The 17,832-nt window shown below is 35.4% G+C and overlaps 2 protein-coding genes and 1 long non-coding RNA gene across 3 annotated transcripts in view; 1 reads left to right on the forward strand and 2 right to left on the reverse strand.

The window, feature by feature from the left end:
- The window catches only part of LOC149953498 (uncharacterized), an 87,096-nt gene that overhangs the window by 20,554 nt on the left and 48,710 nt on the right, over positions 1 to 17,832 (reverse strand). The gene's annotated exons all lie outside the window — the stretch shown is intronic.
- Positions 5,623 to 6,267, reverse strand: LOC149953500 (uncharacterized). Its single transcript, XM_090170256.1, has 2 exons — positions 6,219 to 6,267; positions 5,623 to 6,118 (listed from the first exon to the last, which is right to left on the reverse strand). Exons 1-2 carry the CDS (start codon positions 6,228 to 6,230, stop codon positions 5,627 to 5,629), a joined length of 504 nt encoding a protein of 167 aa, XP_090026382.1. The 5' UTR covers positions 6,231 to 6,267; the 3' UTR covers positions 5,623 to 5,626.
- Positions 15,226 to 16,346, forward strand: LOC149953501 (uncharacterized). Its single transcript, XM_090169823.1, has 2 exons — positions 15,226 to 15,430; positions 15,684 to 16,346. The coding sequence occupies exons 1-2, from the start codon at positions 15,419 to 15,421 to the stop codon at positions 16,344 to 16,346; spliced, it is 675 nt and encodes a 224-aa protein (XP_090025949.1). The 5' UTR covers positions 15,226 to 15,418.

The following is a 17,832-nucleotide window of genomic DNA, read 5'->3' on the forward strand; positions in this document are numbered from 1 at the left end:
CCCTCCACCGTATAATCGAATAATCATTTTATTATTATCTTTAATTGGATTGTTTAAATGCATCTGATAACTTATCTGTTGAATTTGCCATCTCTTCCCCAAATCTAAAATTGGGGTCTTTGGTGCAATGATGATATGTCTAGCTATTCTAACTTTTGATTTGAAAGTTTAAATTAACAGAATTTAATTGTTAGTATTCATTTGGCATTAAATTTTTCCATGTATGAAATGCACGTAACGATGATATATCTAGAGTAGTTCTTGCAGTTTGTGGAATTTAAAATGGCAAACCTGTTCCCAGTAATTATATGCAACACGGTCTATTATTTTACGGGAAAATTTTCCAATTTCCTATCGTTATTTTAGTTTAACAAGATGTCAACGACATTTAAGTGCACAAAATCCCCCGATGTATTAACTATATTTTAAATCTTAAATTTAAATTTGAACAAATCATCTTGTACATTTAACTTAATAAGCCAAGATATATTTGATCGAATATGAACTTTGTCGAGTTACCTACATGCTTTTGGAAATAAGGTAGTGAAACGTAAGCACGTTAGTTTTATTAATTTTAGACAAAACTAATTTTTCGAGATACTTGTTTTTGAAAATAAGGTAGTGAAACGCGATCGGGTTAGATGGCACCTGTATCAATTGGCCCGAAATTCAAATATGACAATATTGCGTACGCGGTGGTTTATGTAGTCCCGCAAATTGGCCAGAAATCTCATTTGAAATTAAAATTTCATAAGAAAACCGAAAACGTAGTTCAGAAATGATCAGTACTAACTAAAAACACAATTTTCAACCAAGTAGATCGTAATTAAAAAAAAGTTTGTAGATTTAAAGTCGGATATCGCCAAAAAGCACTAAAATTGGAAATGACCAGCTTGTTTTAGGATTGTTTGTAAAAAGGCATAACTCGAGCTACGTTTGTAAATTAAACTAACGCTATGAAAACACTTCAGTAACACGGTCTTACGAAGAGTAGCATTAATTAAATCAAATTAAGTTAATTGATTTATAATTTTACCTCAAATAATTAATCGCACTATTATAAATAAGTAAAACAATTACTTTAAAATTGCAAGTGTAAATTAAATTAATTAATACCCCCCCGAAACGTTTGGTCGTACGTACAAATATTTTTTTCTTTTATCAATGGCGTGTCCCCCCCCCTAAACAAAATCCTGGCTACGCCACTGAAGTCACATTTAGTAACGCTTGTTACCCTTACTGTGTTAAATAAATTGTGTTCGGTTCCTACGCGCAACTTCTTGTTTTTCCACCTCCAACGACAGATAGATGGCGCACAGAATCGTTTTAAATTCGCTAATAGGGCTTTGAAAAATGCCAAATATTTTATTGGCAATATTTGTGAACACGAAGTAAAGAATGGAACTGAAATTCTAAGGCCTTTTAATATTTATTAATTTATAGTTAATATTTATTTATGGTGTCGCCATCTACGGCAGTTTATGGGAAGTACAAACCAAATTTTTTACTGTTTGCTATAAATAACAGTGACGCATACCATCAAAATAAATAGAGGTGGGCGATAATAAAATTAAAATGACACAACACACTTCATGGCTTTAAAACATTATTTTAATGTTATAAACGTTAAAATTGCAAATAGTGAATTTAAGAACCGAATCGAATAGTAGATCCCGATTCGAAAATCAACTCGGTTAATCGAAAATTTTTCGTTTGAATTGTCTTAGTCGATATGACCATAACTCCGAAACGGATTTTCGGCGGCGATATCCGGCTGTCATATTTTCAGTGAGAAGTGCTGCCAGACACATTTTTCGAAAAGCTTATACCACGTGGAAGTATGTATGGGACGTTCCACTCGGAAAATATGGCCGACGATCACGTGATCCGATATATCCCGCCAAAAACGCCGCAAATTTGTGAGACTTGTGCGTCGTACATATCGACTAAGACCATTCGAATAATATTAACCCGACCACCTGAATTTAAAAACTTTAAAAGTCGCTTGATGACTTAGGCCTAAGGTGGTGTCTTGGGTATTATAGCCTAGCCTAGTCTAGCTGATTATTTTTAAGAGGCGATTATTCGAATTTACGATTAATCGTTTTAAAACGATTATTCGTACACATAAGAGATATTCGTAAGTGAAACGATTATTCGAGTTTTTTTTCGAAATCGATTTAATAGTCCTTTAAATAAAAGATCAGTCATAGCCGATTTTAGAGTTTGTACTGCTGCGACTGGACATATAACAGGTTTGTCTATGGTTTCTCTTTAGACTGCCAAAGCTGAGAATTTTCCACGCATAGATCTGGCACCATTTTCCACCAGGGGGGCAAGACAGTCAGAGAAGGAATTATTTAAACGCCTATTCATTTAAATAGGATTTTAAATGCACTGAAAATAAAATATTTAAATTTCTATCTAAAGTTTTCCGTTGAAAGGAAACTAATTTAGAGGTCGGGGATGGTTAACTTTTATTCAATAGATAAAGCTCTCAAAATTATTCGTAAAACGTTTTGATCAAGTAATTTATATTTCTGTATTATCCGATTAATTTTTTGATAAATTTGTAAAATTAATCGGAAAAACGACGTTTTTTTCGATAAAAAGCTCAAATTTTACGAATAATACATGTTTTTTAATTATTTTCCGAAATATTAACCGGTAAATTTCTTTGTTTACATTTTTTCCCAAAAAAATCAATTTAAACATGGATAATGATTAACCGTTACCGACCTCTAGAAACTATGAACTGTGTAGAATTCTAGAAAATACAGTGCTACCAGGCAGGCCCGTCTTAAGACCTTTTGGGGCACTGGGCTCAATTATTTCTTAAGACCTTTGCGATCCCCAACGGTCAGCCTTTGTATGTCCGTTGTCTAACCAAAATTTCAAAAGTATAACATATACAGGGTGTCCACTAAATATTGAACCAGGGCGAATATCTCAAAATCTGTTTTAGGTACGATTTGGAAATTTTCAAGTCGTATTCAAGATGTAGGGGGAAACCTACTGCTAAAATGTCGATGACCTTGAACCATGTCTTCAAGGTCATCCAAAAACTAACTCGAGAACCGAAAGTGTTAGAAAGATGGTTCCAATTAGAAAAGTGTTCCAAGTGACTTTATAAGTACAAATAGTTTTGACCTGATCAGATTTGACCAATAGGAAGCCCAGAAATGCTAGATGAAAAACAATAAGGTCGTTAAGTTGATAACGTGTCGAAAGCGAGGTTCGGGAGCTGATAACTCTAAAGATACTCGTGTTAGAGAACTGAGTCATCCAACAACTAACGCGAGAACCGTAAGTGTTAGAAAAATTGCCGCTGTTAAGCGCGCATTTCTCCCATTTTCATAAAATAAGCGAACCATTTCGACCTTTTCTCGAATAGTATACATAACTTTAATATTTCTAAAGAAAAAATTACTTTGTGCTTACAAAAATAAACTTCGAATGAATATTAGGCTTAACGTAAAATAAAATGTCATTTGAAAATATTTTTAAATGTTGTTGTCATGACGACCACCATAATGAGTTTGTCTAGCAAATTTCGATGTAATACGAATTGGTTTCGAGTTATGTGCGTTTTCTTTCAAATTTCATTTTAACGACCTTTGCGATTTTGAAAAACAGTTCCTCGACTTCCTATTGGTCAAATTCGATCGCATTAGAGCTAATTAGACATATAACGTGACGTGGAACACTTTTCTAATTGGAACCAACTTTCTAACACTTACGTTTCTCGCGTTAGTTTTTGGATGACCTTGAAGACATGGTTCAAGGTCATTGAAATTTTTAAACTAAAGACCCTCAATCCTGATGAGGAAGTGTCGCCAATTTCAGTACTCTAAAACGAGTATCTTTAGAGTTATCAGCTCCCGAACCTCGCTTTCGACACGTTATCAACTTAACGACCTTATTGTTTTTCATCTAGCATTTCTGGGCTTCCTATTGGTCAAATCTGATCAGGTCAAAGCTATTTGTACACTTTTCTAATTGGAACCAACTTTCTAACACTTTCGGTTCTCGAGTTAGTTTTTGGATGACCTTGAAGACATGGTTCAAGGTCATCGACATTTTCACAGTAGGTTTCCACCCTACATCTTGTATACGACTTGAAAATTTCCAAATCGTACCTAAAACAGATTTTGAAATATTCACCCTGGTTCATTTTTTAGTGGACACCCTGTATAGGCCTACTGAAAATAAGATTTTTACTGACAGTGACTCGCTGTTAGGTTTTAGAAATTGTAGGTACCGTATGATACACGATGTTGCGATGAGTCAAATTACTTTAGACGTAACTAAAATATACATAATATTAAAATGAACATAAATAATATTTAACCAACTAAAACCTTATCCCTAGAGTAGATGATGTATGGCTGGCCTTTCCGGGGCCCCAAATCTGGCTGGCGGCCCTGGGCTGTAGCCCATTTAGCCCATGCCTTAAGACGGCGCTGCTACCAGGAGATATAAATTTTTATTAATCTCAAAGGCAGTAGAACGGTGCTGCCAGACGACGGAATTCATTTTGGCTAATTAAGTCAAGAGCACCACTTTTTTCTAATATTGTGCATACCACTGGTAAATATGGTAAATAATAGTAAATATTGGTTTATAATGTATGATAATATACGAAATCAAGAAAATAACTCAAATAACGTATTATATCAACTTTAGAAGATCTTATAAACTTTATTTTCAAGACTCTACAAGTGTGTTCTAAATCTTAAAGGTTTTATCTCCATACGCGCAAATGTAGGTTTAAGTTTTACTTGCTGTAAAAATTCATTGAAATATATTAGTTACCATTATTTTCCATTTTATATCATAACGATGTTTACCATTATTAACCACCTGTTAAATACCATTTTGGAACCCTGGTCAGGGGATTCTGGACATCAACGCATTTTGTGTAAGGTTATTATATAGAAAAATCAAAGAGCTTTGGTTAACTGCATAATTTAGTGAAACTTTTATTCAAATAGATTTTTGACAATTTGCATAACATGATCGCGATATGAAAACCGGAAGTTGACTGATGAGATTTGTGGATCCGGTCGTGGGCTAATGAAAACAAAAGACATTGGTTCGTGTTAGACACAAATTCGAGAGACATAATTAAATATTCGATTCTGTGGGAGCATAAGTTAATAATTACAGTCCATATAAGTGTGTCAGTAAGGCGAAATTATTACTGGTAGCTGGTTGTGACTTTCAATTGACGTCATACCGAAAAATATAAAACTTCAAATCTAAGCGTTGGACTTACGCATTGGCACAGCTAGTAATAATAATAATAATAATCAGCTAAGCTAATACCCAAGGAACCACTTAGGTCTAAGTCCTCTAGCAACGTTTAATGCCTTTAATTCGTATGGCCGTGCTACAATGCGTAGGAGGGTGGTAGTATTGTGGCAAGCCTTTCATGCCACGCGAGTTAACAGCTCCCTACACTAACTATTACAGCTAACTCGGCAAGTTTTTATGGAAAGGGGAAACCGAAGAGCTCGGGGGAAACCCCACTATCCAGCAGATAGAGAAGTTACAAACTTAACTGGCACACTTACGCGTCGCGTAATCACAGACTTTTGATGAGAAGATAAATACCTTTGTTGTTTTAACCGTAGACAATGCCGGAACCAAATCCGGTGTTGATGCCCTTGTAGACTCCGAGTTGAGGAACTGGAAGACCCAAGCTCTTGTCCACTCCGAATCGGGTGAATCCGAGATCGACGTCTTTGCCGAAAGAGGCTCCGAGACCAGCGGGACCGAAGGTCTTTCCGAAACGAAGGTACACTTCCGGGATGGGAATAGCCTTGTTGATGCCCAGACCACTTCCGAGACCGAGGCCCTTGCCTAGACCACCTCCGAGACCGGCATCGAGACCACCTCCGAGACCAAGGCCATTGCCAAGACCTCCATCAAGACCGATTCCCTTGCCAAGACCACCATCGAGACCGAGGCCTTTGCCAAGACCCCCATCGAGACCGAGGCCCTTGCCCAGACCACCGGACAAGACTCCGAGACCGAGTCCCAGGAGATCAGGAAGCCCGACGTCAGCGGCCGAGCAGCATCCGGCGATGGCCACCAAGACCGTCAAAGCCAAAACCTGTCGGAAAAGAACCATTCGTTGATGACATATCCTATAGTAACCCGCGGACAATGATCTGTCCCTGAAAGGATTTTGAAGCAAGAATGTTTCTACTCACCAAAGAGTTCATGTTGAAGGATGAGAAGTTGATCGTCTGGAAGATACAAGATGTCAGGAAGATCTGGTGCTCGTCGGGAGATGCGACACCCTTTTTATACCACGCTCGACCCCCCTCCACCCTTTAATCAAATAATCATTTTATTCATATCTTTAATTGGATAAACTAAATGCATCTGATAACTTATCTGTTGTATTTGCCATCCCTTCCCCAAATCTAAAATTGGGGTCTTTGGTGCAATCTGTAGGAGCAACAAACACTGCGTTTGTTGCTCCTAATTGAAGGTAACGCTATGAAAACAATTCAGTAACACGGTCGTAAGGAAGAGTAACATTTATTAAATTAAATTGGTAAATTGAAATCAAAATGAAGTCAATTCATTGATAGTTTTACCTCTAGAAAACTAACCATACTATTAAAAATAAGTAAAACAAGTATAAAATTGCAATTGTAAATTAAAATAATTGATAATTTAGGTATTGTTATAGAATTATGGTACGTGACGTAGCATATCAAAAACGTCACATTTAGTAACGCTTGTGAATTGGATTAATAATGGTAACACTAGGCCTAGGCTCAAAAGAATCTGCAAAGACTCCAACCTTTTGAACCTTGTAGATGCGCCAGAAACGCTCACCTGTTTTTCAACTATTTTTTCCATAAACCTTCTTCTGTTATTTGACAATGCAAATTTATTTTAGAACGTGAGTCTCCGAGAACTTCATTAATTTGCAAATTAATTACGTTAACAGAACTTATATTGTAGTTCATTTTAGCTCCTAAGCTTTGGTTGTTCAAACCGGTTTGTTTACTAAAACAATGGCCGTCGGTTAATCAGACGTAGAGCTAATTATACGACGGCATTATCGGCATTTGAGATTCGATGACGTCAAATATTACGTAGGGTACGGATGACAAACCGTTATTGAAGAAATAGAGCTAGTGGCATACTTATGAGTAATTATGTTGCATATGCTCTTACAAAGAAATATTTGTATACTTTTGATATTAATGGTAAAACACATTTTAGAGAATTTTCATATGTTATTTTATAATTAAATATGCATACCAAAATGTTAAAATTTTTTCTAATTGAAATCCTGAAGTTACTGGATTAATAAGGTTCAAAACATTGCTTCGACATATTATTTACTTTTTAACTAGGGGGCCCCCAAACGTTTATGAATAAAATCGGTGCTATTTAAAAGGGCCCCAAGTCGTTTTTCGCGGGGGGCGGGGGGGGGGCGGAGTTCCTAGTGACGCTACTGGGTCAACCTTTATATTCTTGAACCATATTTGAATCAGGGTCCTCTTAAGAGATAAGTTTCCATCTAGACCATTAAGATGAAACATGTAACTGGGCGGGCTTTAGGAACTTTTCACTGGCGCGAATGTGCACACCGTTTCACGGCTCAAACTATAACTCTTGTATAACTCCGCATGGGCTTGTAAAGAAAGGAAAATTGCTCTCCATAGACACATTTACTTATTAATAAATCATATTTCCCCACTAAATTATAATATTTCCCCAATAAACTATAACATTTTCCCATTAAATTATAATATTTCCCTAATAAATTACATTATTTCCCCAATAAAATATAATATTTCCTCAATTAATTATAAAATTTCCCCAATAAAATATAATATTTCTCCAATACATTATAATATTTTCCCAATGAACTATAATATTTCCCAATAAATTATAATTTTCCCCACTTAATTATATTTTACCACTAAATTATATTTTACCAATAAATTATAATAATTTCTCAATAAATTATAATAATTTCTCAATAAATTATAATAATTTCTCAATAAATTATAATAATTTCTCAATAAATTATAATAATTTCTCAATAAATTATAATAATTTCTCAATAAATTATAATAATTTCTCAATAAATTATAATAATTTCTCAATAAATTATAATAATTTCTCAATAAATTATAATAATTTTCCCCCCTATAAATTACAATATTTCCCCACTAAATTATAATATTTCCCCACTAAATTATAATATTTCCCCACTAAATTATAATATTTCCCCATTAAATTATAATATTTTCCCACTAAATTATATTTTTTCCCCACTAAATTATATTTCCTCCCACTAAATCATAATATTTCCCCCCACTAAATCATAATATTTCCATACTAAATTATAATATATTCCCACCAAATTATAATATTTCCCCACTAATTATAATATTTCCCCACTAAATAATAATATTTCCCCACTAAATTATCATATTTTCCCACTAATTTATAAAGTTTTAACACTTAATTATTTTATATATTTCAAAAACGATTTCTCGTAAGGTGAACATTATATACTTGATATTATATTTACAACCATTTAACCTAAACTATTTAAGAGTATTTTACAGTATGGATACTTCTCTTGTAAATATCTCATATACTTCTGGTATTACATAAAGCGATTGCTCTACTATAATTTCCCAGTTCTAAGGTTGCAATTGAGTATAGTATATGACCAAAATTACACGCCGGTTTTATATATTGTCCCATAGCCAGAAATCCAGGGACCATGCGGGGGGGGGGGTAGTCACTGCAATTTACCCCAAAATTATGAGCAATCAGCGATAATTTTACGAAATTCAGTAATCAGGTGTTCCAAATATTTACGAGTGACTAACCCTTCGGGACAATGGGACAAACCTCCCCCAAAAACCCCCAAGTATTCTGACGCCATAAATGACGTACGGGGGGGGGGGGGGGGGTTAGAAAAATCATCGGTAAAGGGCGGAGAGAGGGAATTTCAGGGAAAGCATCGGAACGAGTTGGCGAAATATAAAAGGAATCTTGAGGAAACACACATCGAAGCGGTTCGTCAACGGCGGTTTTGGCTCTCTTATTTCGAAAACAAGAAAATATTCAAAATGAAATATTTGGTAAGATTGCGGGGCGAAAATAATTCTGTTAAGATTTGAATTAGGGCTAATTATAAATTAATATATTTACAACGAAAGGTAGTAGAGTTAATTAGAAGTAAATAATTAATTCTGCTAGTAATGGGATAAAATTAAAGATCTCAATTAAAAACCTAATTATTATGCTACCTTAGCACAGTCAGGCAATCGCGGCCCTTTAATTAAATCAGGGGGCAGAATTTACATTAATTAATTATTTATCAAAGAAATGTTTTTGAAATTTTTAATTTTTGGGCAAATAATAAATATGTTTAAATTTTTGTAATGCCCAGTTTATATAAATATCGATATTTTTAAATTAAGATATTAATATTTTCGTCTAGTTTTGAGAAAAAATATGAAAATACACTTTTAGAGTTTGCCTAAATAAACATGGTTTTATTTAATGCACAGTTTAAACAGATATCTTTAAATTACGCAGTTTACGCTACGACTAAGAATTAAATATGATATTTAAATTTTTGCAGTGCGCCGTTTTGGTGAGCCTGATTTCAATCTACGGCGTAGCAGACGGATTTTTCGTAGCCGGCATCGACAACATGAACCCGTTGCAAATGGGCTTGGACCTGATCGGGATGGGCCGAGAAATAGCCAACAGACTGGGCATCAGATTCCAAAATCACCAAGTTCAATACGGACCCAAAATCGAGCCGTTCTTCAAAACGATGACGTACCAAGGATCACGCGCCAATGGCAACTGGCCCAACGAATTCAAACGAACCATCGGCGACTTCAACGTTCGACCCTCGTTCCTCTTCGGGAAGTCGGCGTCCGTTCCCAAGGTCTACTTCAGAAAGAATATCGTTGCCAGCACCGGTCAGACCAAGAACCTGGGGACCAATTACTACGACAAGTACTACAAGAAAGGATATGGTTCCCGAAAAGCTTTCAATTTCAACATGGGTCCCCTCAGATTCCGCGTCCAGAAATACTTTGGAATGCCGGCTGCGCGTTATTAACACGTTCTTTTGAATTTCGGTATTGTAGTTTTACGGTTGCCTTTCCGATATTAAAATCATTAATTCCATTTATTTTATTCAAAACATATCTTTCCATATTTTGTTTCAACTCTTAATACTTTTTGAATTTTCAATTTTTTACCAAAATTGCTTTGAATATATTTCAAAATGTTGATTGTACCGTTTCAATTCATGAATAAATATTTGATTTCTTTTAAATATTTGTCATAGTAATTAGAGTTAGTTTTTCCTTAGATTTCTAGTTTACCTTTCAAATATCAAGTGAATTAATTAAATTTATTTTCTTCAGAAGAAAGTTTTCAAAAAATAATTTTTCATATTGTATAGCAATTCTAATGATTTTTTTTAAATTAAATTTTGGTTAAAAATTGCTTATGATATATTTCACAATGTTGATACGAATTTAAAAATATTTTACATAGAAAACATTTTATTTATAAAATTATAAAATACAAAATCATTTAACTACTATTGACACTTTACATCTTTTTTGGCTGTTTAAGATATTATTTTATACCTTAATTTAATAATAATGTTTTCACCTTCAAAACATTATATTTCGTATTTTATAATATTCTTTTAATATTTAGAGTTTTAGGCCATTGGTCATATTTTCTGAATATTTAATTTTGGTCAAATATTGTTTTACTTTAAAATATTGATTGTACCGTTTCAATTCATTAATAAATATTTGATTTTTTAAAATGAAATTTCATCAAAATTTATTCATAAGAAAATTTTAAAATTAAAATGAATATAATTAATCTGTTAATATTAGAGTTCCCATAAGCCTTGTTATACATTTTTCACTTTTGGAAAATATAGAAAAGTATCCACTAGCGCCATCTGACTTTTTTCGAAAAATTTCTTCAAGTTATATTTTAAGCTAATTATTGCGATTAATTATTAGTACGATTTATTCATTAATTTTTTGACAATTTGGTTGAGTATATTTACTTCAGAAATAGAATTTGAAAATGTACAGTCAATATCATGATCAATAAACAGTAGAAAGTGAAGTTTTAATTCAACATTTTTAAAAGATTTTGTTTCAAGAATGGTTTTTATTGGCGTCAGTGTTCATTAGATCAAAAAATACTACTTAAAGGTACACAATTGTAAAAAACCCGTTAATGCTGATATTACTTAATAATGAAAAACACAAAGAAATACAATGAAAGGTTATAATGGATTTGTATCCTAGATATCTATTATAATAAAAGCAAAAGTGACATAATTACCAAAAGTGTGACAATCCCTGTACTTTCGTATGCTAAAGGTTTAATGAATGCTCGACTCGAGATCGACCACATAAAAGACTATTTATTGTCGCCTTTCTGGATTTTTTTAGTCTATGGTATTATATCGTAGATAGATGGCGATAGCGTCTCCACAGAACGACGAAAAATAAAAAAATACACTAACTTTGGCCAGAGCTACTTAGTTCCTCCGTTCCTCACTACGAGGCGTTATTTATTGGTTTTAACTTCCTTCCCTCCCATAGGCATACTTTCCCCTCTCCCCTCCCAACTTGTATTTCGCTCGTAACATTCATTATGAAATAGGTCCGAATGACACACTTTTGGTAATTATGTCACTTTTGATAAAGGAACTAACACTCCGTAGCTTTGTTGGGTAGAATTTGTTTTTCAATAGGAAAAACCATGGGTGACGTCGTGTGACGTAGAACGTTTAGCGTCCTATACTCGACCCAAAATGCATTTATTTATTTATGAGTAAGTTGAGGTTTCTTGGGTAGTAGCTTAACTTAGCCGACGTCACCGGCGTTAGCTTCCATCGCGTCGGAAAACGTGAGTTAAAACTGACTCAGTTTAAGGCAACCATAAGATACCGAGCGGATTTGGGCATTTTCGTTAAAGAGCCGCTTAGCTCACTCACCGCTCGCACTCGCTAGCCTATTATCCACTCACGCTCACGCATTTTTAAGCGGTAAAATAAGCGCTCCTCTCATTTCGATCTATTTTGAGCGGTAAAATAAGCGCTCCTCTCATTTCGATCTATTTTGAGCGGTAAAATAAGCGCTCCTCTCTTTTCGTTCTTTTTTGAGCGGTAAAATAAGCCCTCCTCTCTTTTCACTCTTTTTTTGAGAGGTAAAATAAGCGCTCCTCTCATTTTGATCTATTTTGAGCGGTAAAATAAGCGCTCCTCTCTTTTCGTTCTTTTTTGAGCGGTAAAATAAGCCCTCCTCTCTTTTCACTCTTTTTTTTGAGAGGTAAAATTAGCGCTCCTCTCATTTCGATCTTTTTTGAGTGGTAAAATCGGCGCTCCTCTCTTTTCGCTCTGTCTGAGCGGTAAAATAAGAAATCCTCTCTTTTCACTCTTTTTTGAGAGGTAAAATAAGCGCTCCTCTCATTTCGATCTTTTTGAGTGGTAAAATCGGCGCTCCTCTCTTTTCGCTCTTTTTGAGCGTTGAAATTAGTGATCCTCTCATTTTCGTTTCGCGCACTTTTAAAAAACATTTTGCCACTTAATTTCGCTCATAATAACCAAAGCGCTCACAATGAGAGAAGCGTTGCCCATCACTGGATTCCGGACTGATTTCGGTTTTTCCAAGGGAGCGAAGCTTACTGTTAGAGCAGGGCGGGATTAACCCCAAGTCCCCAATATCTGCCCTAAGCAATTTAAGAATTTTGGTGACTCCCCCCTCATTAGTTAGTAGACGCCGGACTCAGGAAAACAAAATTCTTAATTGGAATCTTGGATAATACTAATACAGATGCATTTATATTTTATTTATATTTTACTCCGTAACTTAATTTTTTAGCTTGTATGAGATACATTTTGTAGGATAAATTTTTGTATTTTTTAAATTAAATTTTATGGTAAAACCGCCACTGAAATAAGGCGAAGCGTCTACAGGTGACATCGGCAATTCGCCAAAACGACTAACTCAGTACCTCTATAAATATATTGGATACCGCAAAACTGGTGGCGATAACAAAATGGTAACACGAAATGTTTTGGCTATACTAAAGTATAATAGATGATGCCAGACTACCATTATTTGAAAATGTTTTCCGAGTTAAATGTATTTACTGAACTGTGAGTTTTAATAAATACAAATTTTACTAAAATACGTGACTTTAGTATATTTAGTTTAGTCAAAACACTTCATGTAGCCTTTTTGTTCCCGCCACCAGGCCTGCGGTATTCAATATATTTATGGAGGTAATCGTTTTGGCGAATCGCCGATGTCAGTAGACGCTTCAAAGGAGTATATTATTATAAATATTATATATTTATACTGATATAGTTATTTTTTCATTTAGTTTTAGTTCCATTGTATCATTATCACATTTTTTAGTTTTTCCTAATGGATAAAATTTCGATGGTGCCACTAATTTCTATATTTCTTGATGCCCTAAGCAATTGCTTTTTTTGCCTAATGGTTAATCCAGGGCTGTGTTAGAGCATGTGGGGGATTGGGTGCAACGCTAAAAATGGTCTCTGAATTATAGTTATTCTCCTCAAGTAGAAATAAATACAATCTTGATTCAACTTCAGTGTTTTTTATCGGGTGGATTTCTCGCTAAAATTAAAATACTTCGATAAACGCTAATTGGATTACATTGATAAGTGGTGAAATAAATACTTGGAATTTTTTAATAGCAGAAGGGCTCTTTAAAATCTATTAAATTTGTTTTTACATTGTGGCAATTATTTCTATTGGCATAAGTAACACAATTGGCATAAGTAACACAATTGGCATAAGTAACACAATCGGCATAAGTAAGACACTTCCTATTCTGTTTACCCTAGTTTCTTTCAGTGGCGTAACCAGGATTTTATTTCGGGGGGCCACGCCATCGAATTTGTACGTACGACCATACGTTTCAGGGGGGGGGTGACATGTGCCCCCTGTGCCCCCCCCTGGCTACGCCACTGGTTTCTTTATTGATAGTTGGTTTTCTAGATGACTTGGGCCTAAGATGGTGCCTTGGCTATTAGCCTAGCTGATTTATATGGTTATTATTTCGCCGCTGACCATGGAAAGTATTGCAGAGCTGTTACTACTCTTTGAAAGTGTCAATTTGAAAAATATAAAAATTAAATTTACTTTAGCAAAATAATGATAAATTATTCTAATAAATTTGTTATTGATTATAAGTTATCAATATCCCACTAACCTAGCAGTAATTGTGCCACCGAAGAGGGTAGGTTGAGTTTATGTAACAACTCCGTGATACACTATCTTTTATGGAAATTATATAGTATCATACTTATGCTTATTATGATATTTATGCTGTAACCAATAATTTTCTATATTGCATTAAAATAGTTTTTTAGTAATATTAAGATGAGTAATTGTAAGGCATTCACTTCGTTGAAAGCTATTTTTGAATTAAAGACCTAAACGTGTTTTTGAGTGGTATACTTATGTTTATAATTTTACTTACGATATTAAATATAATTTAGTTTAAGTCTAATTTCACTGTAATTAAGTTAAACGTTTTGAGGCTGATTTCAATGTAATTTAGAAAACCATTTTGAATCTGATTTAACTCAATTGAATAAAAAGTTTGAAGTGGATTTATCTAAATTTAGTGAAAAAGTTTGAAGATGATTTAGCATAATTTACTATAACATTTAAACATGTTAAATTGTATTTAAGTTAATTATTTTGAAGTCTCAAATCTGTAACCGATTTGGTTACCTCGTGTCTTATGTTATAGATTTCTGTTCAAAGCTGATAAACCACCATTACTTAAATCCTAAAATATGAAAAGTTGAGTTAACTTTGACTAATGCAAAAGCAACTTTGCTGGTTTTTCAAAATGGTTTATACGGAGATTAAATAGCACTAAGACACTCAGATTTTAATAAGGTACTAAATATATTTCATTTGTATAATTTATCCGCTGATAAAGAAAGCATCAAAATGTAAAGTATCGATAAAATGCAATTTATTAACGTCACGTTTGCTTTGAGAGTCGAGCATTTTGCCCAATCTCGTTTTTAGACCGGGGAGAAGTGAAACCCCCCCCCCCTGGTGTGTCTTTATCCGTAGTCATCTTTCTCCACAGATAGAAATCGGGGAAATAACCCCGAAAACGAGCTCCACCCGGGGCTACAGCGACCAATGGGGAATGTCCCGGAGAAGGGACGTCACGAGGTGCAAGAGCCCCTTGGCTTCCAGCGCGCGGAGGGATTTCGGTATAAAAAGGGGTCCCTTTCCGTTTGGAAATCACAATCAGCCCTGAATCTTCTCCCGTTCTCATCTCATCCGCCTTTCAACCAGCAACCATGAACTCTTTGGTAAGAACTCTTTGAATCGTTTTTAGCCAGCTTAGAAAGTTAGGTTTCTTCAGAAATAGACTTGGATGTTCAGGAACTTTTTCGAAGTGAAAGTTCTACAAACTCCAACGATAATCTGTCCATTTTACGCTTGCTTTTGCGATAGTTAACCTTTTTTGGATTTTAGACTTAGAACATTCAAAATAGAATCGCTGAAGTTTGTTAAATTTTAACTTTCTCCATTTTAACCTTTTCTTTTCAATGTATTTTACAGTTCGCCATTATTTTGTTGGCCGCTGTCGCCATGAGCAGCGCTCAATTCTCCCTTGGTCTCGGCAAAGGACTCGGCATCGGCAAGACCATCGGATTCAACAAAGGATTCGGAGGACCCGCTTACGGATACGGATACCCCGGAGTTGGTCTTGGATCTGGTCTTGGATACGGATACCCCGGAGCTGGTCTTGGTCTTGGATCTGGTCTTGGTCTCGGCCACGGCAAAGGAATTAGCATCGGCAAGAACATCGGATTCAACAAAGGATTCGGAGGACCCGCTTACGGATACGGATACCCCGGTGTCGGTCTTGGATCTGGTCTTGGTCTTGGTCTTGGATCTGGTCTTGGTCTTGGATCCGGTCTCGGCCTCGGCAAAGGAATCAGCAAGGGCATCGAGATCCCCATGCCTCAGGTCTCCCTCAACAAGGGCATCGGCTTGGGCGCCGGCGGACTCTCCTTGGACAAGGGTCTCGGTTTGGACTTCGGCGGCGGCAAGGGACTCGGACTCAACCTAGGCAAGACCGTCGGACCCGGCGGAGTCAACCTGCGTCTCGGCAAGGACCTCGGATTGGGTTTCGCCAACATCCGCACCAGCAAGAACATCGACATCCCTCTGGCCATCGGAAAGTCCCTCGGACTCGACAAAGGAATCACCCTCGGTTAAACAATCTTAACCTCATTTTCATCAGTCGTAAGCGATTCATTTTCACGTTTTCCCCTACCCCCTTCTAAATTACAGACTAAATAATTAAACTCTGAGACGCTTTCTAAATGTATAGTTCCGACCCTAATAATTTTTTACATCACTGTAAATTAATTACAAAACTTATTTAAATTTGTTCGCTCTCGTTCAATAAAAACAGTTCACTTTTATGCAAATTCAAGTCTTATTTTTGAAACCTATATTCTTCATGTCCGATTTGTGTGATAGTAAAAAAAACTACATTGTCCGTCTAGGTCTTTTGTGTTTAAAATTTCGAAATGGTCTTAATACAAAGATAAGTTTCCTAAATTTTGATTCCTTTCGTTGCCTACAAGTACGATCCCAAGTTAGCTGGGTTCGTTATTCCTATATACATTTTTCTAAATGCTAAAATTGGGGAATGGCGACCGTTGACGCAAAAAATCTCAGTTAGGCCGAACGTGAGTCTTTCCCGTGAACCTATAAAACCTCGCGAATTGCTTCATGGGTTTAAATGAATTTACCCCGTCAATAATTTCTGCTAGTCGATACTACGCTTCAAAAACTTGAGGTTAAAGGTAATAGTAGGTAGCTGTTGGCTCGCGTGGCATGAACCACTCCTCCTACGCATTGTAACCCCGCCACCTGAATTAATGGCTTTAAAAGTCACTTGATGACTTGGGCCTAAGGTGGTGCTGATTATGGCCTAAGGTGCAGTGTTGCCATAATTGGTACAATTTTACTTTTTTTCGGTACAACTTCGTGCAGTGTTGCCATAATTGGTGCAATTTTACATAGGTACTTTTGGGTTTTTAGAGGATTTTGGTACGTTTTTAAGATTTAGATTTGGTAATTTTGCTATTGGTGGTTCTTCCAAAACTGAAATTTGGTTGTACCACATTTCAATAGACCTTTCTGAGCAAAATAAAGTTAAGCGCCATCTATTAAAACTTGTTGGTATTAAAAATATACAGATGTAGGTGGCACCCTGTTTTTTATAGCAAAAGTATGAAAATTCCGATTCCGTATTCTTTGAAGGTACATCCAGATAATATCTAGCGGCAACACTGCTAAGGTGGTGCATGGGTGTTAGCCTAGCTGATTATTATTATATTAATTTACTGCTTTAACATTTTGGCGGGAAAACTAAAGTGGGCCATTTTCGGTGTATTTAAAACAAAATCATATGAATCTGACAACCCTGTTTCTGTACATCGTAAATGGTGGACGTTTGCTCAATCTGTCTTAATAACCGTCAACAAAACTGTCGGTAGGCGGCGATACTTGTTACCAAAATTTAAACTACACGAAGCCGTTGCGCCTAAGATCTAGCGTCTGCTACAGACACATTAAAAATTCACAAGAACGTTTTTTCTTTAATAAAATTACCAAAATATAATCAAATGATGCAAAAACTATATTAATATGCAAGTATCAGTATTTATAAAGTTAAATATACGAATAACGA

Source organism: Leiobunum rupestre, chromosome 3, assembly GCF_980474605.1.
Source record: "Leiobunum rupestre chromosome 3, qqLeiRupe1.1.hap1, whole genome shotgun sequence".
Taxonomy (NCBI): domain Eukaryota; kingdom Metazoa; phylum Arthropoda; class Arachnida; order Opiliones; family Sclerosomatidae; genus Leiobunum; species Leiobunum rupestre.